The sequence below is a fragment of the Poecilia latipinna genome, unplaced genomic scaffold, assembly GCF_001443285.1.
Source record: "Poecilia latipinna isolate Pla-1442-1.1 unplaced genomic scaffold, P_latipinna-1.0 Scaffold1161, whole genome shotgun sequence".
Taxonomy (NCBI): domain Eukaryota; kingdom Metazoa; phylum Chordata; class Actinopteri; order Cyprinodontiformes; family Poeciliidae; genus Poecilia; species Poecilia latipinna.
In genome coordinates, this window is record NW_015113777.1 from 143,480 (window position 1) to 166,135 (window position 22,656).

At 36.0% G+C, this 22,656-nt stretch overlaps 2 protein-coding genes across 4 annotated transcripts in view; both read right to left on the minus strand.

The window, feature by feature from the left end:
- lig1 (ligase I, DNA, ATP-dependent) overlaps positions 1-8,211 on the minus strand; it is a 72,678-nt gene extending 64,467 nt beyond the window's left edge. Inside the window, exons 1-4 of the mRNA XM_015053137.1 lie at positions 8,039-8,211; positions 7,414-7,482; positions 5,286-5,448; positions 2,988-3,153 (exon numbers count right to left, since the gene is read on the minus strand). Coding sequence (XP_014908623.1) covers positions 2,988-3,153; positions 5,286-5,448; positions 7,414-7,482; positions 8,039-8,055 — 415 coding nt within the window. The 5' untranslated portion in view covers positions 8,056-8,211. The remainder of the gene's footprint in view (positions 1-2,987; positions 3,154-5,285; positions 5,449-7,413; positions 7,483-8,038) is intronic.
- A 1,284-nt stretch (positions 8,212-9,495) lies between these two features.
- On the minus strand, positions 9,496-20,841 carry LOC106960161 (ETS translocation variant 3-like protein). 3 transcript variants are annotated; one of them, XM_015053126.1, is made up of 7 exons: positions 20,685-20,840; positions 20,313-20,408; positions 19,798-19,855; positions 14,647-14,878; positions 14,283-14,403; positions 11,724-11,814; positions 9,496-9,882 (listed from the first exon to the last, which is right to left on the minus strand). In XM_015053126.1, the coding sequence occupies exons 3-7, from the start codon at positions 19,853-19,855 to the stop codon at positions 9,626-9,628; spliced, it is 759 nt and encodes a 252-aa protein (XP_014908612.1). In that variant the 5' UTR covers positions 20,313-20,408; positions 20,685-20,840; the 3' UTR covers positions 9,496-9,625. The 3 variants fall into 3 exon arrangements, with proteins under 3 accessions (XP_014908612.1, XP_014908614.1, XP_014908611.1); XM_015053128.1 differs by lacking the exon at positions 20,313-20,408 and having other exon boundaries at positions 20,685-20,841; XM_015053125.1 differs by lacking the exons at positions 20,313-20,408; positions 20,685-20,840 and adding an exon at positions 19,940-20,305.
- Positions 20,842-22,656: the final 1,815 nt, after the last annotated feature.

Sequence of the window (22,656 nt, forward strand, 5' to 3'; positions counted from 1 at the left end):
ACAAAGCTGAAGTGTTAGAAAAGTCTTTAGCTCCGAGTAGCTTTCATTTTCACCCAATGAGCTTACCTTGCAGGTGTGGAAGACAAAAAAATGCAAGCAAAGTGATCCTAATTAAAACACTCACCTTTCTAATTTATATTTATTGCCAATAATGAAGCAGATACAAGCAAACCTCTGCTGTTAAATGTTGAGGCGATCAAACGCTAACTGAACCTGCAGGACAATAATCCACACATGAAAACCTCAAAAAGGAAACGGATCGAATCAATGGGGGGAAAAATCAGCAACAATACCAGAAGAGCAACACTCTGCTGGTTCGGTCCAGTCAGCAGAAACCAAACATTGCAAGAACAATGCATCAGTAATAACGTTATTATCATAATGCAAATACATGCAGAAATAAATGATAAAAGCTGGAGGACGGGGGGCGTGCTTGTGATTCAGCAGATAGGATTAATGAGAGACGGTGGAACACGATCGAGTCTAAAGGTTGTCAATGGGAGAGGCGGTCCAGGGAGACGGCACAGAAATGAAACCCAAACGGCCAGCAGCCGGGTCAGCTGTTTGTGCTCAACAAACTTTTAATGATTGCAGCTTGAGATTAATGTCTTGTTTTCCCCCCCGTCGATGTGAAGGAATGATTATTTGCACCCATTAGGCTCCTGCTAGCAAATGATCAAGTCAAGCAGCTTGAGGAGGAACAAATTAAAATCGCCTGCTGGTGTCAAAGTTCAAAATGTTTCAACTGAAGTTTGGCTTCGGGTCTTCGTTGTTGTTGGGTTACAGCAACATTTAGGAGAAGAGTTCAAGTCAGTCAGGTTACAACGAGGGCTGAAATGATGAATTAATCATAATTAATCAATTATTAAAATAATCGTCAATTTCTAACATTTTGTACAAATAGAGATCAAAAAAGTGTCATTTTGAATTCAGCTGTTGAGTCAGCATTACGTTTCACTACTGCAAGTCTTCCCAGCCGCAGATTCCGAGGTGAACTTTGACTAGACCATTCCAATCCCTCAATATTGTTTGAGCAAAACCAATAAAACACATGCCTGTACCAAAGTTTGTGATAAACGTTTTCATCGTCTGTCAGTTTGATAGCAAATCAAGTAATTTAAAAGACAGCTATCTCTGATACAGAACAAATTTATTTAAACTAATGAATTTGAAGAAAGTTACAAAGAAAATCTCTAGAAATTGTTGTGGTATTCAGCAAATAGAAATAATTTTGTTAATTCTAACAAAGAAAAAACAAGAAAAGTTTGGTCTGATTTAACTTCAGACAGTGAGAAAAAACTTTGTGTTTGTGTCTTTTTATTTGGTTGATGTTAAAGTGATGGTAAACTGACACCAAGTCATTTGGATACACACTGGTTCTGGTTAAACTGCATTTCTACAGAAGAGTTTGTCAAACTAGTCCACTTACGCTGATAAAAATCCCCCATTTGAGTCAGCAGGGTGTTTAAGTGGAGACTAATATGTTGCCCAGCTGTCAGATATTGCAGAATTGTCTGAGAAAATCGATAGAGGCTGTTTGTGCTCCGACTCCATAAACTGCATGTGAAAATACCATTAAAACGGAGAGAGCTGCTAAGTGCGGCTGGCTGCTAACAATGACTGAGCAGGAAGTTAGCGCACAGAGGAGTTTACAGGGGAAACGGTGGTCTGAAGCTGTGATTCCTAATCTGAGCTCAGACCAGCAAACTCACATCTTACAACAAGAACAACAAGCAGCTGCAGCATTTTGAATGAAAGAAAACCCAACCAAAGGAAGCTGGTTTGTGCAAAAACAGATTTGCAGCTGATCAGAATCTGTTGTGTTTTTTACTGGGAACAAGAAAAGCAAAACTTTTTGTTGTCTAATTATAAAATGCATCTAAATGAAGAATTTTAAGCACTTTTGGGCTTAAAGTTCTGTCTCTGACCATTTGCTGCATGTTATTTCTATTATCTCTTCATCCTCTTTTATGTCAAATTACTGTTTATTAAAAGCCACTAGCGCCCAAAGAAATCTAAAAAAAATTAAATACAGAAGGTAAAAGACTGTTGACATATGGATTCATGCATCTGCCAAGTAAATCCCTTCATTTTCAGTTTGATTTGAAACAATTACCTTAAAAAAGTGCAGCGCTATTTTTCTTTTAAATGTTGAAAAATAATTTTTTAAAAATGAAGTAAATAAAAATAGAAAAATAGAGTTGAGAGAAAACCAGGTTAATCCTGATCAGTATGTTTAGACACAGATCTGCTTTTATAACTTTACAAAAAATGTTAGTTTTTTTTTATCTAAAAAAAAGGTATTTTCAAGTTTCAGTACATTTAAGACATTTTAAGATTATAATTCACATTTAAGACAAATTATTGAAAAAGAAAAAACTCACTTGACATATCTACCTGATTCTTTTTATTTAATACATTTGACAAAATATGGTTAAGTATAAAATTATCAACTTAAATTAGTTTCTCAGAGTTCGACCTTCTCCTAATTAAAATTCCTAAGAACAATAAACTTTAAATATATATATAAATGAAAATATTGATGAAAATTTATTGATAAATGTTCAACTTTAGCATTTAACTTGAATATGATTTAAGGTTGTTGAGTTGAAATATGAGCATTTTTAAGAATTTCATGACTCAGACTTTGAAATGTATTGCTTTTTTTTGTTTTAAACACTGCATAAATTTTTGATAAATTAAAAGAAAGAACTCAGTTCAGATGACTTCAGGTTTTTTAGGCTGATTCAGAATAAAAGAACAGCAGGAGTTTGAGGCAGCAAAAGGTTTTCAAAGGTTTTTCTCTTAGCTCGTGCCAATCAGAGAACCAGGCTCATTGTCTCCATAAAATGAAACCCTAAAACACATCCCTGAACACATGAAATCAAAATGAAGGTGCATTTTAGTTAGAATGAGAAAAAAATGATGAAATGGAAAGTTATTCTGAGGTTTGTATTTATGAAAATCCACTCCGATTGGATACTGACCAGTTTTGCGTTTCACAATTCTAGACGTGGAGGTGGAACTGGGAGAACTGGGCGACCCTGAAGACGTCGAGGAGGCCGACGTCTCCGGGGTTTCCAGGGTTATGGGTGTGGATGGGGCCGGCGTTGGAGACAACGGGGTGGGAACGGCCTGGGACACATCGTCCGTCTGAAAAACAAACAGAAGCATCAGTAAACGTTACAAAAAGGGATGGAAAACACAAAGTTTTTCGTTTAAACACTGATCAGTTTGGGTTCAAGACATTTAAATACATAGACATTTTCCAAACATAAAAAAAAAAATTAAAAATAGGCTGCATGATGAGAGGACAGGACTGAGGGCAGATTTAAAGCTTTAAACAGAGAAGCTAACAGCAAACAGAGAAAAACAAAAAACACAACATACATCCAGAGGATCCAGAGCGTCTCACACACACCAGATTCAGCTCCACAGTAAATTGCTGGATGAACGTCTTTTTTAAATCCTCGACAGAGATTTTTGCGATTAATAGCAAGAAAATAATTCAAGGACAAAAAGAAAACGACTCATTGCAGAAACTGGAAACTACCTCTTAGCCGTTCCCAGGCCTTAATAATGTTCCAGGGTTATTTCCACATAAAGCATCATTTCCACAAACACACCTCTGAAACTGGTAATAAGACATGATGGCTATTTAGCTGCAGCTTGTAGGAAGAAAAACATGACCCTGACGGAGGCAACAGGAACAAAGTTGTTTATAATTAGAATCGAATCCAGGAGAAATGGAAAGCTCCAAAAGTAGAGCTGATTTAAAATGGGGGTTTACAGGAAACATTTTTTGGGAAAATAGTTGACTACAATTTGATTTGAAACCGTTTAACTGGAAAAAACACAAATGACAAAAATATAAAAGTTTGAAGAGAGTTTAGTTGTTCTCAGGCCGGTCATGCTGGACATAAATGGACATAAAAAATAAACAATAATATTGTCTCGAGAACATTTTCAAATAATAAAATGTTTTTTTGTTAATGTTTTTTTATTCAAGAAAAAGCCAGGCATCGAAGCTAGCCTGATACGGGTAATTTAAGTTACAGAATTTTATGCACAAAACTTTTTTTATAGATATATAAGCTTTTGGAATTTGATACATTATCGAATCTTATAGAATTGTTGTCAATGTCAAATGTATTTATACTTTTAAAAACAGGTTTAAAACTGCACCAAAGTGCAATAACAATAACATAATATTATAAATTGAGAAAAAGAGAGCAAAAAAACACAAAAATAATAATAATGATAAGAGTAAGTAGATCAAATAAAATAAAACAAAACATCACAAAAAACAAGAGTATCAAGCCTCAATTAAATGCTGACAAATTATTTAAAAAAATAATAATTATTGTATTTCTAGATTTCCTCTAGTTAGTCACATAATATAAACAGAATCTCCAGATCATTTAAATATAAAAATCAGTTTGGGGAAAATAAAAACCAAAAAATACCTTGTGTAACAATTTGTTTCTAAACTGACATGTTTCCATTAAGCAAATTTATTTTCAAAGTATCCAGTTGATCAATTACATGGTCAAAGTAAAATACTGAAAGATCGACATGTCTGCCATCAGATGCGATTTCTTTCTGATCACATGAAACATTTAAGTGCAACAAAATTGCAAAAAAACAGAAGAAATCTGACAGAATCCGGAGCTTTTCCACAGCAGTCGAACACCAATGGCTCTGACAAGCACTTCATCTCTTTTAGGCCTCATTTTATGGCACCGTTTGTAGTTATAAAACTATAACAGGTCTATGAATTCTCTTTCTAGTTAATTTTGGACAGTTTTTACATGGTTCAGAGGAGCAATTAGACATCAGTGAATTGAACCAACAGATAAATCACAGACAAAAGCAGCTATCAGGTGCCGACTGACATTATCTCTACTGGAGATGCTCTGCTGCCAACAGGACAGGAGAGGATGTATTATTACCACCTGGCCACACATAAACAAGCAGAGAGGTGGGTCACACCGACTAGCCTCGCATATCCATCACGCTCTCTCCCCTCTGAGAGAAAATAATGAATAATTGCAGACACATCACCCCGCAAAGTGAGCGGGGCGGTTAAGAGGAGTGTTTATCATATAACAGGTGGTTGAACGGCAGCCAGCGCTGATAATCAGCTCTTTTCAAAATGGATCTTATTGACAGTGATGTGCAACAGTGAGACGTTCCCCATCACTAAATAAACAAAACGCCAACGATAAGCCTGTGGGAGCTCTTCATTACCGCAGCTCCAGTGGATTTATCACGGGTGTTTTTACCTTCTCGGTTTTAGCGGGAGCTCCTTTGTCGCCTTGTTCTTTTACAAGCGGCGCCTCGTCTTCGTCGCTGTCCAGGATTTGCCGGCTGCGCTTGGCGACCTTCTTGATCGGCGAATCCGCTTCCTGGACGCCGTTCTGCACCTTCAAGGGGCTTTTAATGGGTCTGGAAACACACAAAGACAAGGAACATAAACACAAACCACACGCCAAGAAAATTAAAGGAAAAAAAAAAAAAAGACGGGGGTCAGCAGGAAGAGAAATCAAATCAGAGTAATAAAAGAAAGCGGTCACAGCTGTGATGAGGATCATTACATAAAGGCCAGTCAATTAAAGCGAGTTTTAAGACTTGCTTTAAAGATTACACACTATAGTGATAATGAACACTTCATCTTCAAAGCGGCTCCGGATTGAGCAGGAAAGTTTTCACAGCATCTTCTGATCATTAACGCTTTCAGAGAGTAATTCACACATCTACAGAGAACTGTTATTCCACCAAACCGCATATGTTCCTCATGTTGATCAGCTTCTAACTGCAATGAGTGTCAGAAAATAAGTTCACACTCAGGCAGCCTCATCCCCGTTAAGACACAGCTTCTATAAAACATTAGCATTCCCAGTCAGCTAAAATATACCAACAATAGTTTGACCACCAGAGGAGAGCGGCATGGGGAGAAGGTTCTATCACGATATGTTGTGGTTCTGTTGTAATCATGACAAATGTGACGATAAGAACTATTTATTACTTAATTTTTTGTGTCCCAGCAATTATAGCCCCACAAACACAAATACTGCTCTTGAGAAATATTCCCATTTGTAACACAAATTCATTCAATTTGTAACACGCTTCATTCACATAGAGAAGTGTGATTTGAGTCAGTAAGCTGCACACAGTAACCGCATTTAATCATATTTTTAAATGTATTGCTATCTACTGATACACCTTTATTATACAAACAGTGGAGAATAATAGTAAAACTAACAATCCCAACAATATGGACAGTTTTGGAGGGTTTTAAACAATAAATTGTAATTTATCTTGACAATGATAAACCAAAATTCTTGAACGAAATGTATCGCAATAAATGATAAATGTGATACGATAAATACCCAGTGGTAGAAAAAGACTATTTTTTTATATGCTCTAAAAACCTGTCTATATTAGTTAAATCACAATAAATTTTATTTTTTTTAAATATGTTTCAATAACTGTTTAAAATGTTAATATGCAGATTTATTATTTATCAGTCATTTTGGATAATTATTAGGACGGTACCAATAAAACCTGCAGGATATTTATTTGTAAGCCAAATTACAATGAGAAACATTCAAAATATTCCTCTCTCTGTGTAATGATTCTACACAAGATTCAATTCAGTTAAAAATGTTTTATTTATCCCAAAGGGAAACTAAATGTTGACCAAACTCATTTCACACAGAGTTGTTGTGGATGGTGATGCTGTGAGCAGAAGGAATCTCCAGTAGCAGTCAGTCATATGACAAACCTGATGAGGCCTCTGACTGAAGACTGTTGCTATATGATATGCTAACAGCTCAATATCAGGACAGCAGAGACAATATTCCACAGTAACATGCACTAACTGACACAATTAACTGTTAGCAAGCACTGCTAATCCATCTCATTTGCTTTTGCTACTCCGATGTGAGCAGAGCTATTTAGACCTGGTTTCATTTATAGAAAAGAGTGGCAAAACCATTTAACTCCTTCTCAATATTCTAAAATTTTAAGATTAACATGTAAGTATTTCAAATATGTGCAGTTTGTTATAAATTGGCAATATACAAGTAAACAGATTAGCTGTTTTAAAATTTCCAGTTAATCTTTAGAGTGAAAATTTACGCTGAGAATTTAATGCAAAATTATATTAATACATACTAGACTCAAATTTACTTTAAAAGTTCCCTAGGCAGCTTACTACGTATATATAGGCAAATAAAATGACAGAAATTTAATTTATGAACTTCATAAGATGCAATCTGGTAAACAAAAAGTGTATTTTGAATACGATGGGTGAGTTTTGTGATGCAAAGCTTCATTTCTGCAGATAGATAAATGAAACAACTGCAGCATTCTCACGTTATTTATGATTTAACATGGAAAATAACTTACTTGTTCACTGGTTCATCTGCAGTTTTCTTCTGGCTGTCTTTAACCTTGGTCCTGGGCTGAAAAAACGATCTAGAAAAAAGAATATAAATAGATACTTTAAATATAAGAGGCAACACGTTTTCACGAAACAACAAAAGTCCAGCAACATTACACTTCCAGTTGACAATTACGGAGCAACTTTGTGTTGTTATATAACATTAAAACCCCATAAGCACCCCATATGTTTGTGGCTTTTCCGTGTTTTAACCTTGCTAGCTTGCTTTGGGTGTATCCCAGTGCTTAGCATCATAAAGCTTCTTCACAACCACTATTCGTTTAAACAACATGAGCTACTTCAAGCTGAAAAGCGTCCCAGAACCTTGACCTTATGATTAGTGTTTTACTTTCATAAACATTTTGAGAGCTAAACCACAGTTAGCTATAACTATGTTATGCTAGTGCTAGCATACAACTATTGACACAAATACACTGCTATTGGTCGTGGTAGGAACCGTTTTAACACACAACTTAACAGCAAAAACAACATATAACACATATCACGTGGGGGTTTATTGCATTAGAGACACATAGACTATTTTAACACAGTTAATTAAAACTTTAAACTGTTTACACAGTCGTTACTTACGCGATGCTCCGCTGCATGTTGTCTTTAAGCACTTTCTTCGCTTGATGCTGACTTAAAACTTAGTAATTAAGTATAGTTCGGCTCCAACATGTATGCCCGAAAACATCAACTCCCGCGCTACAGAGCGGTACAATAACTGAATATTCCGCGCCAAAATAACATGGCAGTCAAAGATCCTAAAACATAACAGAGGAGTCACGTTGCCCTAAAAAATAACGTAAAAATAACGTTTCGGTCTGGAAACAAGAAATAAATAGCTAAATAAAATTGGTAATAGTTTCTTTAATTATGACAGAACGTAGATGGATGGCATGTTTTGCATTTTATACATTATTTTACGTTATACACAAAATCAAAAATGAAAATGCGAAAGAGTTAAATAAGTATTGGGGAAAATAATTTCTTTTTCATTGTTTTTGTCGTTTACATTTAAATAGTTATAATATGTAACAAAATACGAGTACAAAAAATTAATGAAATTTATGATATCCAAAAATATGATCAGAGTGAAACATCTTTATCTACATAGCTTCTCCCTAGAAACGTGGCTTTGCACCATTCACTAACCGGCGAGACGAGCGGCGTACCAAAGGGGTCGGTGGCGTTTTTTTCATGAAAATAAATGTAAATTGTAAATTTAAAAGAAGAAATTACAAGCTTTGGTGTATTATTTATTTACATCTATCAAGTTATTGATTTATTTTTGGTTTTAATGAGAGTTATCGTCCCTACATGGCCTTCAAACACCGGGATCACATATTTACCTGAAAATTTTGATTTACGATTTTTTAAAATTGTGCATTCAAAAGAAAAATCTACATTTATAAAAAGTCAATTTATGGTAAACAAGATAAAAATTACTAGTCCTGTTTTTGCTTAAATTTCAAGTTCTGCTAAAGAAACACAGCTAAATAAAACGAGTGAAATTGTCTTCCAACCATTAAAGCTAACTTAATTAACTTTAACTGCCGTGGCTTTATCTTCCTGATTCTTCCAGCACTAAAACGCTTTTCAGACTCCTCCCTCACTATTCAGCATCCCATCTGCCCGGTTCATTCACCGGCTAACTGTAAAAGGAGCAAGCCCTGTAAAAGCTCTTCTGCACCTCAATCTCTTTACTGCCCCCTGCTCTGTTGGAGTGGTAACTGCAAGAAGAGGGAGCTGGTCCTGATGCTGCAGAGACAGACACGTGGGACCCGCTTTGATGAAAATTCCTCAGTCCCTGTTTGAATGCATCATTTATGGCATACCACTCATGTCATTTTCATAAAGCTCAAAGCAGGGGGATAGGAAGCAAGACAAACAGCTAAATAATGTATGCTGCAAACGCATTGATTTATTTACCAAAACACAAATCCTATGTTGGTAATTGTTTACAAGTTTAGTTCCCCTGCCGCCCCATAAAAGATGCACGGTTTATCAGCAGTTCTATTAAAAAGGAAGTCCAAACCCATAAATAGTTTACAAATGTTGTGAATTTTAATCCACAGGTAATAAACTATGCCACAACGACTCAAAACAGAGACAAAAAATAATTAAACTGGAGAGATTTAATGAAAGAAAGTATTTCATTTGTATTCCCTGTCCTCAGTCTGCATGTTTCCCCACTCTGTCGTCGTCCTGCTGCTTCTCTCCTGACAGGTTCCAGCTTATGTGGGGATTCACGTCCCAGTCTGCGGAGCTTCTGTGCAGCCAGCCATTTGCATTTAGACCCGACTCCCTGGGCTCTCTCTGTCCGACCTCCGGGCGAGCGACAGCGGGGATGAAGGGGATGGGGCCGTGGAGGGGCTGAGGCACCGGGAGCGGCTTGGGAAGCAGGAAGGTGTGCGGCAGAGGCTGAGCGGCTGTTGAAGAGGAACATCAATCATGAGTCTCCGCTGAGATGAGCGGCGCGCAGACACACAATTTTAATCTGTCAATGTCACAATAACAAAACCGTTTTCCAAACCATGAAGCACTCAGCTAGCCTTAAAGCTGCAGTATGTAACTCTTATAAAGAATATGGGTTTCTTTTTTACATATCTGTTGAAACTGTCACCATGTTGTGACAAATTGATATCAGACAAATAATCTGTGGGAAAAATGGATCTTCTCCACCTGTCCTCTGAAGAAATGAGGTGTTCCCGACCAAAAACAACCAATCAGAGCCAGGAGGAGGGTCTCAGCGAGGGGGAGAGTGAAAGAGGATGAGCAGCTATATGAAATTGTGATTGACATTGCTAAGACCCGCCTCTTAGCTCTGATTGGTTGTTTCTAGTTAGTAAATTTTTTCCACAGATTATATTTTATTAAAGTTACATACAGTTTTATGTAACTTTAATAATTTTTTTACATAATTGCTGAAACACCCACTATGTCATGACAGTATGAAACCTCTTCCAATCTTAACCTTCTATGGCATGACTTTTTATTTTTTTAGGAAAAAATATTTTCCTGCATTCTTTGGGAGCTTTTTGGCCCTTAATTACATATCAATCATAAAATCGGACCCTGACACCTCCCGGAACCGGATTTGGGTTTGTTGCCTCAGGGCAACATTGCGCTACCAGGGGTCTAAAACGTAAAGTTTTCTACAGTGATCATGAGAAATGAAATACAAATCAAACAAAAACTATATTCATAAAAAAAAACTTTTTCTGACAAAAAAATAAATCAGACATGGTTCCAACTCACCAAATATAAAATAAACAACTAACTTTCATTAATGAATGGTACATTTGCGCAAATTACTAAAACGAGCATTTGTGTGTTTGTACATGTGTATGTTTGGCAGAGTTAGAATCACTAAGGATGTTGAAATCAGTCTTTTTCCCTATTATATGTTAAACATCAGGAAGGAATTGCTTGCTGATGTGAAAAAAAGTGTGTATCACATTTTTGGCACTTGATTATTGGCGTACCTGGGAATCACCATCTGTTTATCTGATTATCTATGGGTTGTAGCAACCAGATTCACATCAGTGACAGGACTTAGGGCTGCAGGTTCTTTTTTTAAAAGAGTTTGTAGTTCTGATTCTTTCATAAATTTTCATAAATATAAAAAAGAAGAATTTACAATTATTGCAATTATCAAAGCAAGATGAGCAGTGGTAGTGATTTATTAGCATTCATAATTTTTTATATCTATTTTTTTTTTCTTTTTCAAAAATTATCCACTTTACCAGAAACAACATTTAAAATAAGGTTGAATTTAGTTTTGCATAACAGTGTTCACATAAATTCACCAATAATTCAGGGTCTATAAATATGCATTTGAGTAATTTTGTATTTTGTATTCAAATGCATATTCAGTGAATTTGAAAAAATAAATAAATACTGGAAGCACACGTTTTCTGAATTTCTGATATGTCAAAATGACATTCATAGTGACTGTATGTAAACATTTATTTTCATATATAGTCACTTAGTTTCAGCCTGAAATGCATTCAAGTACAGAAACTGTGTCCTTGTAATAGGAGCTAAAAGGAGCTACAGATAATAAGTACTTCTGCAATATTTGGTGATTAATTGTGTGGTATTACACCTTTTCAGTTTGTACTTTAGACCAACAGATTGTTAGCTTTTGTTGCATTTGTCATAAAAAAAAAAAATGCTGGTTAGGAAAAATAATTATCGGAAGATGAAAATCCAGCTGGTTCCAGATGTGTGAGCAGCTAAAGACGTGATTTTTAATCACTATGTTTACCTCTGTCTATCAATGATCCTGCTCCTCCACAGTGAGGAAGGCCACTCTCAGAGGAGAGGAATGGGAGGCATAGAGGAGCCCTGTGGACCAGCTGATGGAGGGATGGATGGAGGGATGGAGGGATGGAAGAAACCAACACCATCAACACAATGCAGTCTGCAAACATTCAGCCAAAACATTAGGAACACCACATGTTTTAAACAGAAAGCATGAAACACGAAAAAAGAGAAATTGCTTGCAAAATGATGGAAAAGAAAAAAAGTTTTTTTTATTATTATTATTATTTCTGGAAAATGTACTAAATACTAATTTAATGCTAAATCATTTGATCAGCAGGGGAGCTAGGCTGACAAAAATTCAGAGAATTTGGAGAACATTCTGCACCAAAAGAAGCGAAACCCCAAGGCCCATTTAACATTGATTAAATTAAAGCAGAGAACTGTTCTGAAATTTGATTAATTGATTCTTTTTTTTCTTTTTTTTTTTTGAATGATTTAGTCACACTGTCTTGCAGAATAAGGAGAAGACTCTCTGAACTTGTTATCGGAGCACAGCTCCATGAGCAGCATCTGTGGTCATATGGAGAAGCATTAGCGCACACGGCTGTTAGGACGCGCACATCTGTTCTGTCACGGCTAATTCTGCATGACGTATAGAGGTCTGGGAGCAGCATATGCTGCGATCCATACGAGGACTAATTCAGGGAAAGCCTGGGTTATTCCGAGATTACTCCAATCCCTGCCTGTGACTGCTTTCGTGGAGGAAAGAGTCCAGGTTGTGCTTGCAGTGACACACTGAACGCATTTGATACGTTATGTTTAAAAAAAAACAAGCACATTTCTCAACAGAACTTGTGTTTCTTGGTGTGTTAATTTGAATTAAAACTGCAGGTTTAATTGCATTCTCATTATTTAACTTTTGGAACTTTTTAAAAACTGTTAGGAATGTAGATGAAAGAATCAGAAGAGTTCAGAAAAAAACCCAGAAGGAGGAAAGTGATCCTCAGTTTTATTACATTAGAAATGTAATTCTGTAATCCACTTTTTTAACTAAAAAGGGAAGATTTTTAGATGCTTATGCAGCACATTTTAGCTTTAAATGGCAAATTGCCTCTTTAATAATCCTTACTATTGCAGAATTTATAAAATAATTACCCTGTCTTCAGCCTTTAACCTACTCCCGCCCTTCTTTGGTGAGTCATATGCTTGATTTATTTTACATAATTTAATAGATATCCAGGAGTCCAGATTGTAAAACTATTATGTTGAGGAGGAAAATGTTTTACTTTGAAGCATTTATGGTAATTATAGCTAAAAAAGCCTTAGAACGAATTGATGTTTTACTCCAGTGAACTAATTTTCCATGCACCTTTAATTTTAGAAGGTTTATTTCTATATTAAAAATCTAATCTGTGTTAGGTTCTGTGTTTTGAGTTCGAGTTTCTGTCTGTCTAGTCCTGTTTTCCCCTGAGTCGCTGTGTTGTCTTGATTGATCCCAGCTGTGTGTCGTTCCTGTGATTACCCTCCCAGTGTATTTAGTCCCACCTGCTGTCAGTGTTCCTTGTCGGGTCCTCGTCTTCGTCTGTTAGTTGCTGCTCCCCGTGCTACCAGTGTTTATGTTCCTGTTTCTTTATTATTAAACTTCTTCATTATGACTACCTGGGTTCCCCGGCGTCTCTCTCACCGTTCACAACCACACTTCATGATAATCTGTAGCATAAATACCACTACACCTGCTGATGAGTTTAGGATAAAATTCACTCTAACAGGCCCACAGCATCACAGATCAAACTTTAAATAAGGAACTTTTCAATGGCTTTGCATGAAATGATCAAGAAAGTTCACTTTAATTTGACCAAACAGAGTAAAGTTTAGCTGTTTAGCATCATATTTACAGATGTGATGCTAAACCTTTCACTGGCAAATGTAGGGATTGTTTCTGAGGTTTGGGAACCCAGAATGATACTCTTTGCTCTCCAACATAGAGCCTCAAAAGGCCTTGAATTTGTCAAAAACAAGAAGAGGTGAAGTTGATGTTTTATTTTTGTCTGTTTAAATCATTTAGGACTATGATGTCCTGAATTTATGGGTTTTCTTTGGCCATTTCCTCACTTTAAAAGTTCGACACACTTTTTGAAGCTCACCATTTGAATCTATGTTCTCCTGTCTTTTCCATTTTGAAAAACGAAACAGGAAGTCTTAAGTTATTAATAGAAAAAAGTCACAGACATTCTGGTTAGCTTAAAATCTTAAATATAAATAAAAATGCTTTAGAATATTTTATCTTATATGAATTGTTGTTATGTGGTTGTTGTCCTGCGTGTCTCAACATTGCCCTGTGATGGGGTAAATTCTGCTACTAAAATAAAATCTGAGTTTACTTTGCATTTCTTTTCTAGGATTGCCAATAAATGAAGGGAGAATGGCGTCTTCTCTCTAAAAATGTGACTTTAAAACTTTTATCTAAAGCTTTAGGAAGGTTTTGTGATTTTTACCGAATTATTTAGGGAATAAAGACGACAAGAAGCAACGTGAAACCCTGTAATTTGTTGATAAGGACCTGATGGCTGGATGGAGGCAGGTACCCTGGATAGTTGACGAGGATGAGTTTGCTGAAGTTGAACTTGTAGGTGAATCTTTTCCCTTTGGTCTTGTGCAGGATGCGTTTGTTGTAGTAGTATCTGCAAGCACAACGTGTTTCTGTGTCAGACTGAAATGCTGATGTGAGCACTCCAGTTCCTCCAGGGCACTTTAGCTGCTTGTTTTCTCACAGACGCAATGTGTTGCATCTAAGAGGCATTTTGGATGCTACATTTTAATACGTACAACTTGTACTGCCAAGGAGGTTTTTTTTTTTTTTTAATAGTTATTGAAAGCAGCAGCTTGAGGCAGGATCAGCTCAGATAGGAATGGTGAGTCTTTACCTGAGCGCCCGGCTCAGCTTGTCGTAGTTCATGTGTGGTTTGCCCTTCCTCTCCCCCCACAGCCTGGCCAGCCTCTCGGGGTCCCTGATGACAAACTCGCCCCACTCGCCCCCCCAGCCGATGGCTCCGCCCTCGCCGCAGCCCAGCAGCTCCAACAGGAAGTGCCACAGCTGGACCTGCCTGGAACCAGGAGACCAGGCAGGTTTGTAGGCCCAATCAGGAAACAGCACTGCTGTGGGGAGGAGAAGAAATGTCAAATTATAAAACCAGTAACAGCTTCAACTGGACCAGTTCCAGTTCCTCATTTTACCCTCCCAATAATCCAGACTTTAAAGAACTGACATGAAATATCATGAGAAATTCTGGCTACTTTGATAAAACAAAGAAAGAGACTACAGCAGGGGCAATTCAAACCTTACACAATACTGTAAAAAAATTATTATTATTTTTTGGCTCTAGTGGCCTTTATTTAATAGTTAATTGACAGGAAAGTGGGTAATGAGAGAAGGGGGAAGACATGCAGCAAAGGTCGCCAAGGTTGGGAATTGAACCTGCGACAGCTGCGTCGAGGACTAAGGCCTCCATAGGTGGGTTGTGCTTAACCCCTGCGCCACCACAGCACACCCATAAAAAAATTATTTTAAACCCTGCAACAAATTTAAGCAGAGAAATTTCATCCACGACTGAAAATCAAATATTTTCACTTACAAACAATTAGTACTCTAACAGCTGTTTAAAATAAAACTGTTTTCCAGGAGATGTTTGGACCTGCTGTTGGTTCATTCAGGTTGTGTCAGAGAGCAGACTTTCCGTTGATAACAGGAAGGCTGAATGGAGTGCAGAAAAGAACATTTCACCTCTGTCATAGAAGTTGCTACATTTTTAATGTTGCCTTTTTCAAATAGTTTCCATTTCGGTCACTCCCAATGAGAATCTTATTTTTAAACGACATTGTAAACTTTCCTTTTTATGCACACTTTCTCTCCAGGCTCTCCTTTGTTTCACTAAACATCACAAAGTCATCTGCATCTCTGATACTCGGTGGAAAGTCCTGCCTGACTTCATCTTTCAAACCTGCCAAAAACGATCCAAACACAAGCAACTCATGTTGACCTTCTTGATCTGAACTCACCTCCATTTTGAATCCATTTGTCCCTCCTGTCTCACTGCACCACCTGCACAGGCTTCTCTACAAATTGGGCTGCAGACTAATTTCATATAGAGTGGGAAACAGTTTATCTCATGATAAAAAGACACAAGCAACTCATTTTGACCTTCTGCAGAAATGCAGCGGAAATCATTTCTATTCAAATGTGTCCTTAGAGAACCTCAGGCGGTGTTTCACTGAACTTGACTAACAGCAGAATTAAGACAAAGACAGTGTGGTTAATAAAAAAGGCTTTTAACACATTAGTTATCCATCATTGCCACTGCTTTAATAAAAAATTAAAGCGTTGCCAAATTTAAAGCCGTTTCATTCCCACACTGTGTAAACTGATCTGGCATAAAGCCGTTTCCAACCAGATAGGAACAAAGATAAGTAGAGTTTGTTCTCTTTTAAATATCTGATTCTTATTAAAAAGCTGGGGTAAAGCCCTTGAGCTCCATTTATCATTGTCCCAGATCCCTAAATCTGAGTTCAACATATTTTTCCTCACGGATGATTTCTCTTGCTATGGATTATAGGATTTTGGTTAAGTTGGTCGGTACAATAAAAAAGTAATACTTCTGTGTATTCGAAAAGGCTCTGTGCCTCTCTTGTGAGCTCAAATTACACGGTACGACCGCGGGGGGAAAAAAGATATTCAACTCGTCTCGTTATTTTAGGTTTATCTCCTAACAGGTGTTTTAGTTCAGGAGCTTAACTCCTCATTAAAAACCGTGTTACAAATACCTGCTGTACAAGCTGCTTTGGTTCGGCTTGATGAAACAAATCAGGTGTTTTTACCTGCAATAGTTAACCTGCTGTCTCATTAAAAACGAATTTGAATATGGCAGCACTTTCTAATCTCTTTACTGTAACCAAGGTTTAAAATAATTGCATTAAATATTGGGATCAGAGGTGGTCGATTAATAGGACGCAGTTTTATTGCTCTTGTCGGCATTTTGTATTTACAGAAGTTCTTATAAAACACTGAACAAGGCAAACAGGTTTTATATGAATATCTAAACCAAAAATCTTTATATTAATTTGTATTGTTTATTTATTTTGTTTTGACCTCTGATGAATAGTTTATTAGTTTGTGTTTATTTTACAGTTAAGAATAAAAATGATCTCTGCTTCTATTCTGTTCAATACCATATCATACTTTAACAATTAATTACAACTAATTTTCTAGTTTATAATCTGAAAGTTTTGTGCATTTGTCATGTTTGAAGAGAAGTTTCAGAGCTGAAAACATCTTTAAGGGATTTTGACACTTGGTTTTTCTGACATGCAGAGAAACTGAATGACTGCGTCTCATTTCCCCATGATTTATTATTTTTGAAAGGTCCCTGTAAAATATGTGGTTTTCTGTCTCTGCTACAGATATTAGTCAACATTTTCAGGCAACTTTGGAAATATGTTGCAATCCAGTGCAACAGTTCTCACTTTCGTTTCTGTCATGAATCTCCTGTGTTCTGTTTTCCTTTTCTGTTTTTCAGAAGGTGAGAATTTCATCATGTTTATTAAGTAATGTGAATAAAGTTCTGGTCAGAAGTTTATGTATGCTGATTGTGGTTATGGGTTTCTGATGATTTATTTGAACTGTTCTTATCTCACTGTGGAATAAATATGCAACATGCAACTTAAAATAAGAATCTCTTGCACGAGTCGGAATTCATTAGGAATTTTCTCCAATACTTACTAAACTATACATACAGATTCAAATATACATGCCCCTATGATTTAGATTAAAAAATTGGACTTTGACCAGATGAACATTTGTAGTCAACATTTTGTTTAGTTTTTTTCTCTTTGCTTCTTTTAGTAGAATCGTGTGTTGTGTTTGAATTGTATCGTATAGTGAAAACAGAGTTTTATTTTTTGTGCTTATTGCCTGCAGTGAAGACACTGTTGCAATGTGTCTGACTCAAAATTTCACAGATTTAAACAAAGGTGCACCAAACTCACTGGGATCGATCCTGATCTGCCCCCCATCAGGAACCCACAGCAATCTCTGATGGGTGTGGCCTAATTTCTCTACAGCGCCCCCTACAATACTTTAAATGATCATCCCCAAGCCATGCTTTAACCCAGAATTATGAAATTTGGTACACATGTATTTTATCAAGAGGTACAAAAAAAGTGGTCCTCACTCAACAGGAAGTCGGCCATTTTGGATCAAAGCCACCATTGTGTTATTTATTTATTTATTTTTACAGATGTTCTATCTCATCAAACTCCTATAGTTTTTGAGACTCCAAAATCACTCACCTTATTGACAAGCCATTAAAGATCAAAAGTTATCAAAGTCTTTTCCATACATCAAAGCATGTGGGTGTGGCCAATCCAGAAAAGTTGAAAAAGTATTTATCATCTGAACTTCAAAGAATTACAACAAAATTAAATATTCAATAACTGAAACTAAAAAAAAGGTTCAAATTAAGAATTTTATTAAATGATTTGTTTATTTCAATATTTATTCACAAAAATAAGTTTTTAAATGCAAACTGCAAAATGGACTAAATAAGAAAAATGCTGGTGCTGACTGGTACATTTAACTGCAGGAAAATTTAATTCTGCAAGGGGCCTCACACAACCTTGCTGACTCGGTGCAGTTCAGCAGTCATGTGCATCTTCTACATTTTAAACATTTTCTAAAGCGGTAGCACCAGAACTTTAAATCCAATACATAAAATCAATAAAAATATTTGTTAATAATTTAGATCCAGAATGAAACAAGTTTGAAGAAGCATTTCTTTTAGGAAAACATGAAGACATATTTCCTGCAGAGCTAGCATGCAGATGAAAAATCTAAGTTCAGAAAAATATGTAATTTAAAAGCTGAACAGTGCATAGTAATTTAATAAAACGTTTTTCTAAAACGGCATAATTTATTCTGTTTTCTAAATCCATAATCAATGTCATAGGAAAAAAAATACATTTTGTTTGTTTAGTTTGTTTGAACCTTTACAGTACAACAACAGAACTATGCATTGTGAATTTTGATTAAAAATATATATAAATTTCATAAAATGATTAATCTTTACAGCAGGCTATGATGAATGTACAAACATGACAGACTGAGGTCTTAGAAAAATTTAAAAATGATGACCATTGGCATAAGGCTTAACTTTTAAAAACCTCATACAATAAACATCATAGAATTAAGATTTTTGAACAGTAAAAAAAAATATTGGGTCTTTTATATAAACATGCTCCAAAATATGTAGAATTTTATATAAATTTTTAAATAATAAAAAAATAATGCAATTATTTCATACATAAAGATCAATATGTACACATTTTGAAAATATTTGGGATATTTAAATATATTTTTAAACTATCAAACAATATAATATGTTCAAAGTTTTTGCATTTTTTCTATAAAGAATGAGAAAATGTAATTAGCACATTACAGCAGGTTGAACAGCTGCAGAGGTCTCAGAAATACAATAATTCTGTATGAATGTTGATCAAGACAACCTTAGAATAATTTAAAAAAATATATTATTATTACAAAATATTTATTGATTATAATCATTTGCAAGATTTGTGCAAAAAGTCGGATGATAGTAGAAAGACTCTCAAAAGCTTCAGAACAACCTTTACATAACAATCCAAAAACATCTACAACTTTACTCTGCTTGTGTCAAAAAAAAGGGAAAAATGATAGAAAAAATAAAACTTGTAACATAGATGGAAGATTTGCATGGTCAACATAATTGCCTTCATGCTGTATTTTTCATAACTTCAGCGGTGAGTTTTATGTGAGCTGGTTCCTTAAACTTCTCACTGGTGCAGTTTGTCCATGAAGACATCATGTTTATTTTTTCATAATCTAATCTATTTTTTATCGCATTAAAATGCAAGACGTAGATGGGTTCTGCAGAGAGGGAATTCATAATAATTTTTTTTTTTCATATAAAAGTCCTCCTACGCAAATGTCAACCCACAAATATGCAAATAGCCGAGATGAAAATCAGCACAAACGCATACAGTCTTACCTCGGCTCCAGTAAGGTGATGAAAAGTGCCCGACTGAGGAGTTACAGCTGCACTGCATCTGTCACAAAGACAGACAAACAGATGCAATAATTCAGCATCTTCATCACAGAATTTTTATTTATTCTCATATATATTCGGTTACCGGTGAGCCTGAGTTCAAGATATTCATTACATGCATAAAACTTATGAGGTGCATAAGATTATCTTTAACTCATCAGGATGGAGAAGCATAATTCCCCCCCCTACAGAAACTGTTCTTCTTGTTAGTTTTGTATAATTTCTCCTGGTAAACACACACATCATCCTCTCATAGACACAATGACCTTCCCCCCACTCTGCGATTTGCAGCCGACGTTCTCCCTGGAAGGCTAAAAGCTCATCTCTACGAGGAAGAAGCACTTCACTTCTTCCCCAGTGAATCATGTCTCTCCTCTCCTATAAGCTCCTTTCCACAAGCTGTAATATCCCCTTATCTTGGAGCAACAACAAAACGATATCTCCTCCTCAGCTCTTACTTTATTTCCCTTTTTCCTCTCATGTGGGAGGACACTCAGGGGTCACGGGATATTTCACACCTTTAGGCCAACGTTTAAGGCCAGCTTCGAAATGGTCTGCCATCAAAAAGGAAATTATAAACATTTACAAACAATTTTTTTAACATTATTTCAGCTCATTTACAGCTTAGGAGCATTAAAAGTCACTTTAATCATGAATCCTATTTTATCTATAGTCAAATTAAAAATAAAGCAACACAAATTGTGAAGCTATTACAAAAAAAAAGAGTATTTTTAATAAATACAATACATATGTTCACCAATTATTTCATTAGCTGTGAAATTATCTTTGTGGTAAAAACAGTAAAGTAAGAAATCAAAATGTCCCGTTACCTTTACTGGAGTGGAAAACTCTTCGCCAACTGGGAAACAATGATCACTTTGTCCGCCGGCCCACTGCGAGTCCAGGGATGGATGGACTGGATCCTAAACCCTCTGTCTCATCTGACCCCCAGCCACTTACCCCACCCCACCCTCTTGTCTCCCATTGCTCCCTTTCCTGCCTCCTTCATGCCAGAATTAGAAAAACTTGGTCAAAAACATTTAAAAAAGTCTAAAACTGATTAAAATGTTCTTGTTTAGTTCATAAGAAAAAGTAAACAATATGCCAACCATTCAAGGTTAGATTCAATAAAATGGTTACAATTTGTTAGAATAAATATATAAAAACAGATTAAAAATGTTTAAATAAAACTATGCTGTAAAAAAATAATAATATTAACATTAAAACAAGTTCACTCTGTCATGATTCCCTGCTAACAATCATCACAGTTTCTCCAGCAGCTCTGATCTTCTTCACAAAACCTACAAGTCACAGGCAAATGTTAAAATCTGTTCAGCTTCCAGGCTTATAGATAACAACTGTTTTATTCTATACCGTGTTTGAAATTGAGGAATATGTGAAAATTCTGAGTTAGAAAGCCAAAACTCTGACATCAAAGCACAACTGACTCATCACAAAAGATAAACGTAGCAACATTCATGCTTGCAACATGAATTTGAGTTTATAAACAGAAAAACGTGCATGTGTAATGTGAAGAAGAAGCAGTCAGAGGAAATGTTTTCTGGGAGAGGAGACATAATAAACTGACACCCTATCAAGGAATCTAAAAGCTTCTTGTGGTCAGACCCAAATGCTTACAATTCACTACAAAACCTGTAATTTAAAACACTGAAATTCTGGCAGTATTTAGGTAGACATTGTAATTTTTGTTCTAATTCTGATCAGCCTGGCTGCTGTGAAGAGCAGTCAGAGAAATGGCTTAAAATGACTTTTTGACTTTAAAAACAATGGTACTCCCTTTAAAATACATTTTGTAGTGCCAACAGTCACACAGAGATCATTTAAAAGCCTGATCCCACCTATAGCGGCAAATTAATATAAAAAGAAAAATGTGTTGCAAGTCAGACAGAACATACAATATGGCAACCAAGTAAGGAAAAAACAGAAAGGGGTTAAATTTTATTACTATAAAACAGCTAAAATACACTTTAAAAATATGCCATAAAAACCATTTTATCCTGTGGGACATATTTTGTGTTAATAGCTACAATATAACTAGATTACAGCTGGATGCATTAATATCAGGCCAACAAATTTAACTTTAGTAGTGCTTTGAGCAACACAGAAAAGGAATAACTCCTATTTATCAGGATTTGATGATTTACATACTATATTTCTTATGCAAAATAATCAAATCTTTATATTAAAAGCATTAAAAACAAAGATCCTGCTCAAAATAGAGGTGTAAATTATGTCCAACAACTTTTCAGTCACCATTTAAAGTACTAAATGAAGAGCAGGAAATGACATTTGGCAGAAGAATTTTATTTGGTCAAGAAAAATGTGTATTTTCATACTGGGATTTCTGCCTTCAAACAGAGAGGGGAAAAAATCTGATGAACTGAAAGTTAACGAATCTTTAGGGCAGCATCTGCTGTAAGCAACAGTTATTTCTCAGAGAGGAGAAACAGGGTTAGCAGTATAACAAGCGTAGATGACCATCATTACAAGCGAGAGAGCAAAAGGTTCGAAGCAGAAGTGAAGTACGAACTGGAGGGAAATAAACCAGGAGGAAATAGGAGAAAGCACTTTCCCTCCTCCACTTCGAGTCAGGGGCAGCAGCGTGGCGTTGAGCGAAGGTGACTGGTGGTTTTCTCTTTGCTAAATCAAATAGGTGATGAACTCAGTGCCAGGGCCATTTGTCACCCCTCTGCTGCTGCTTTTCTGTTCAACGGCAGCGACTTTGACCAAGGTTATCAGACTGCTCAGCACTCTGCCGCACTGGCGTCTGCTGGAGGCGTC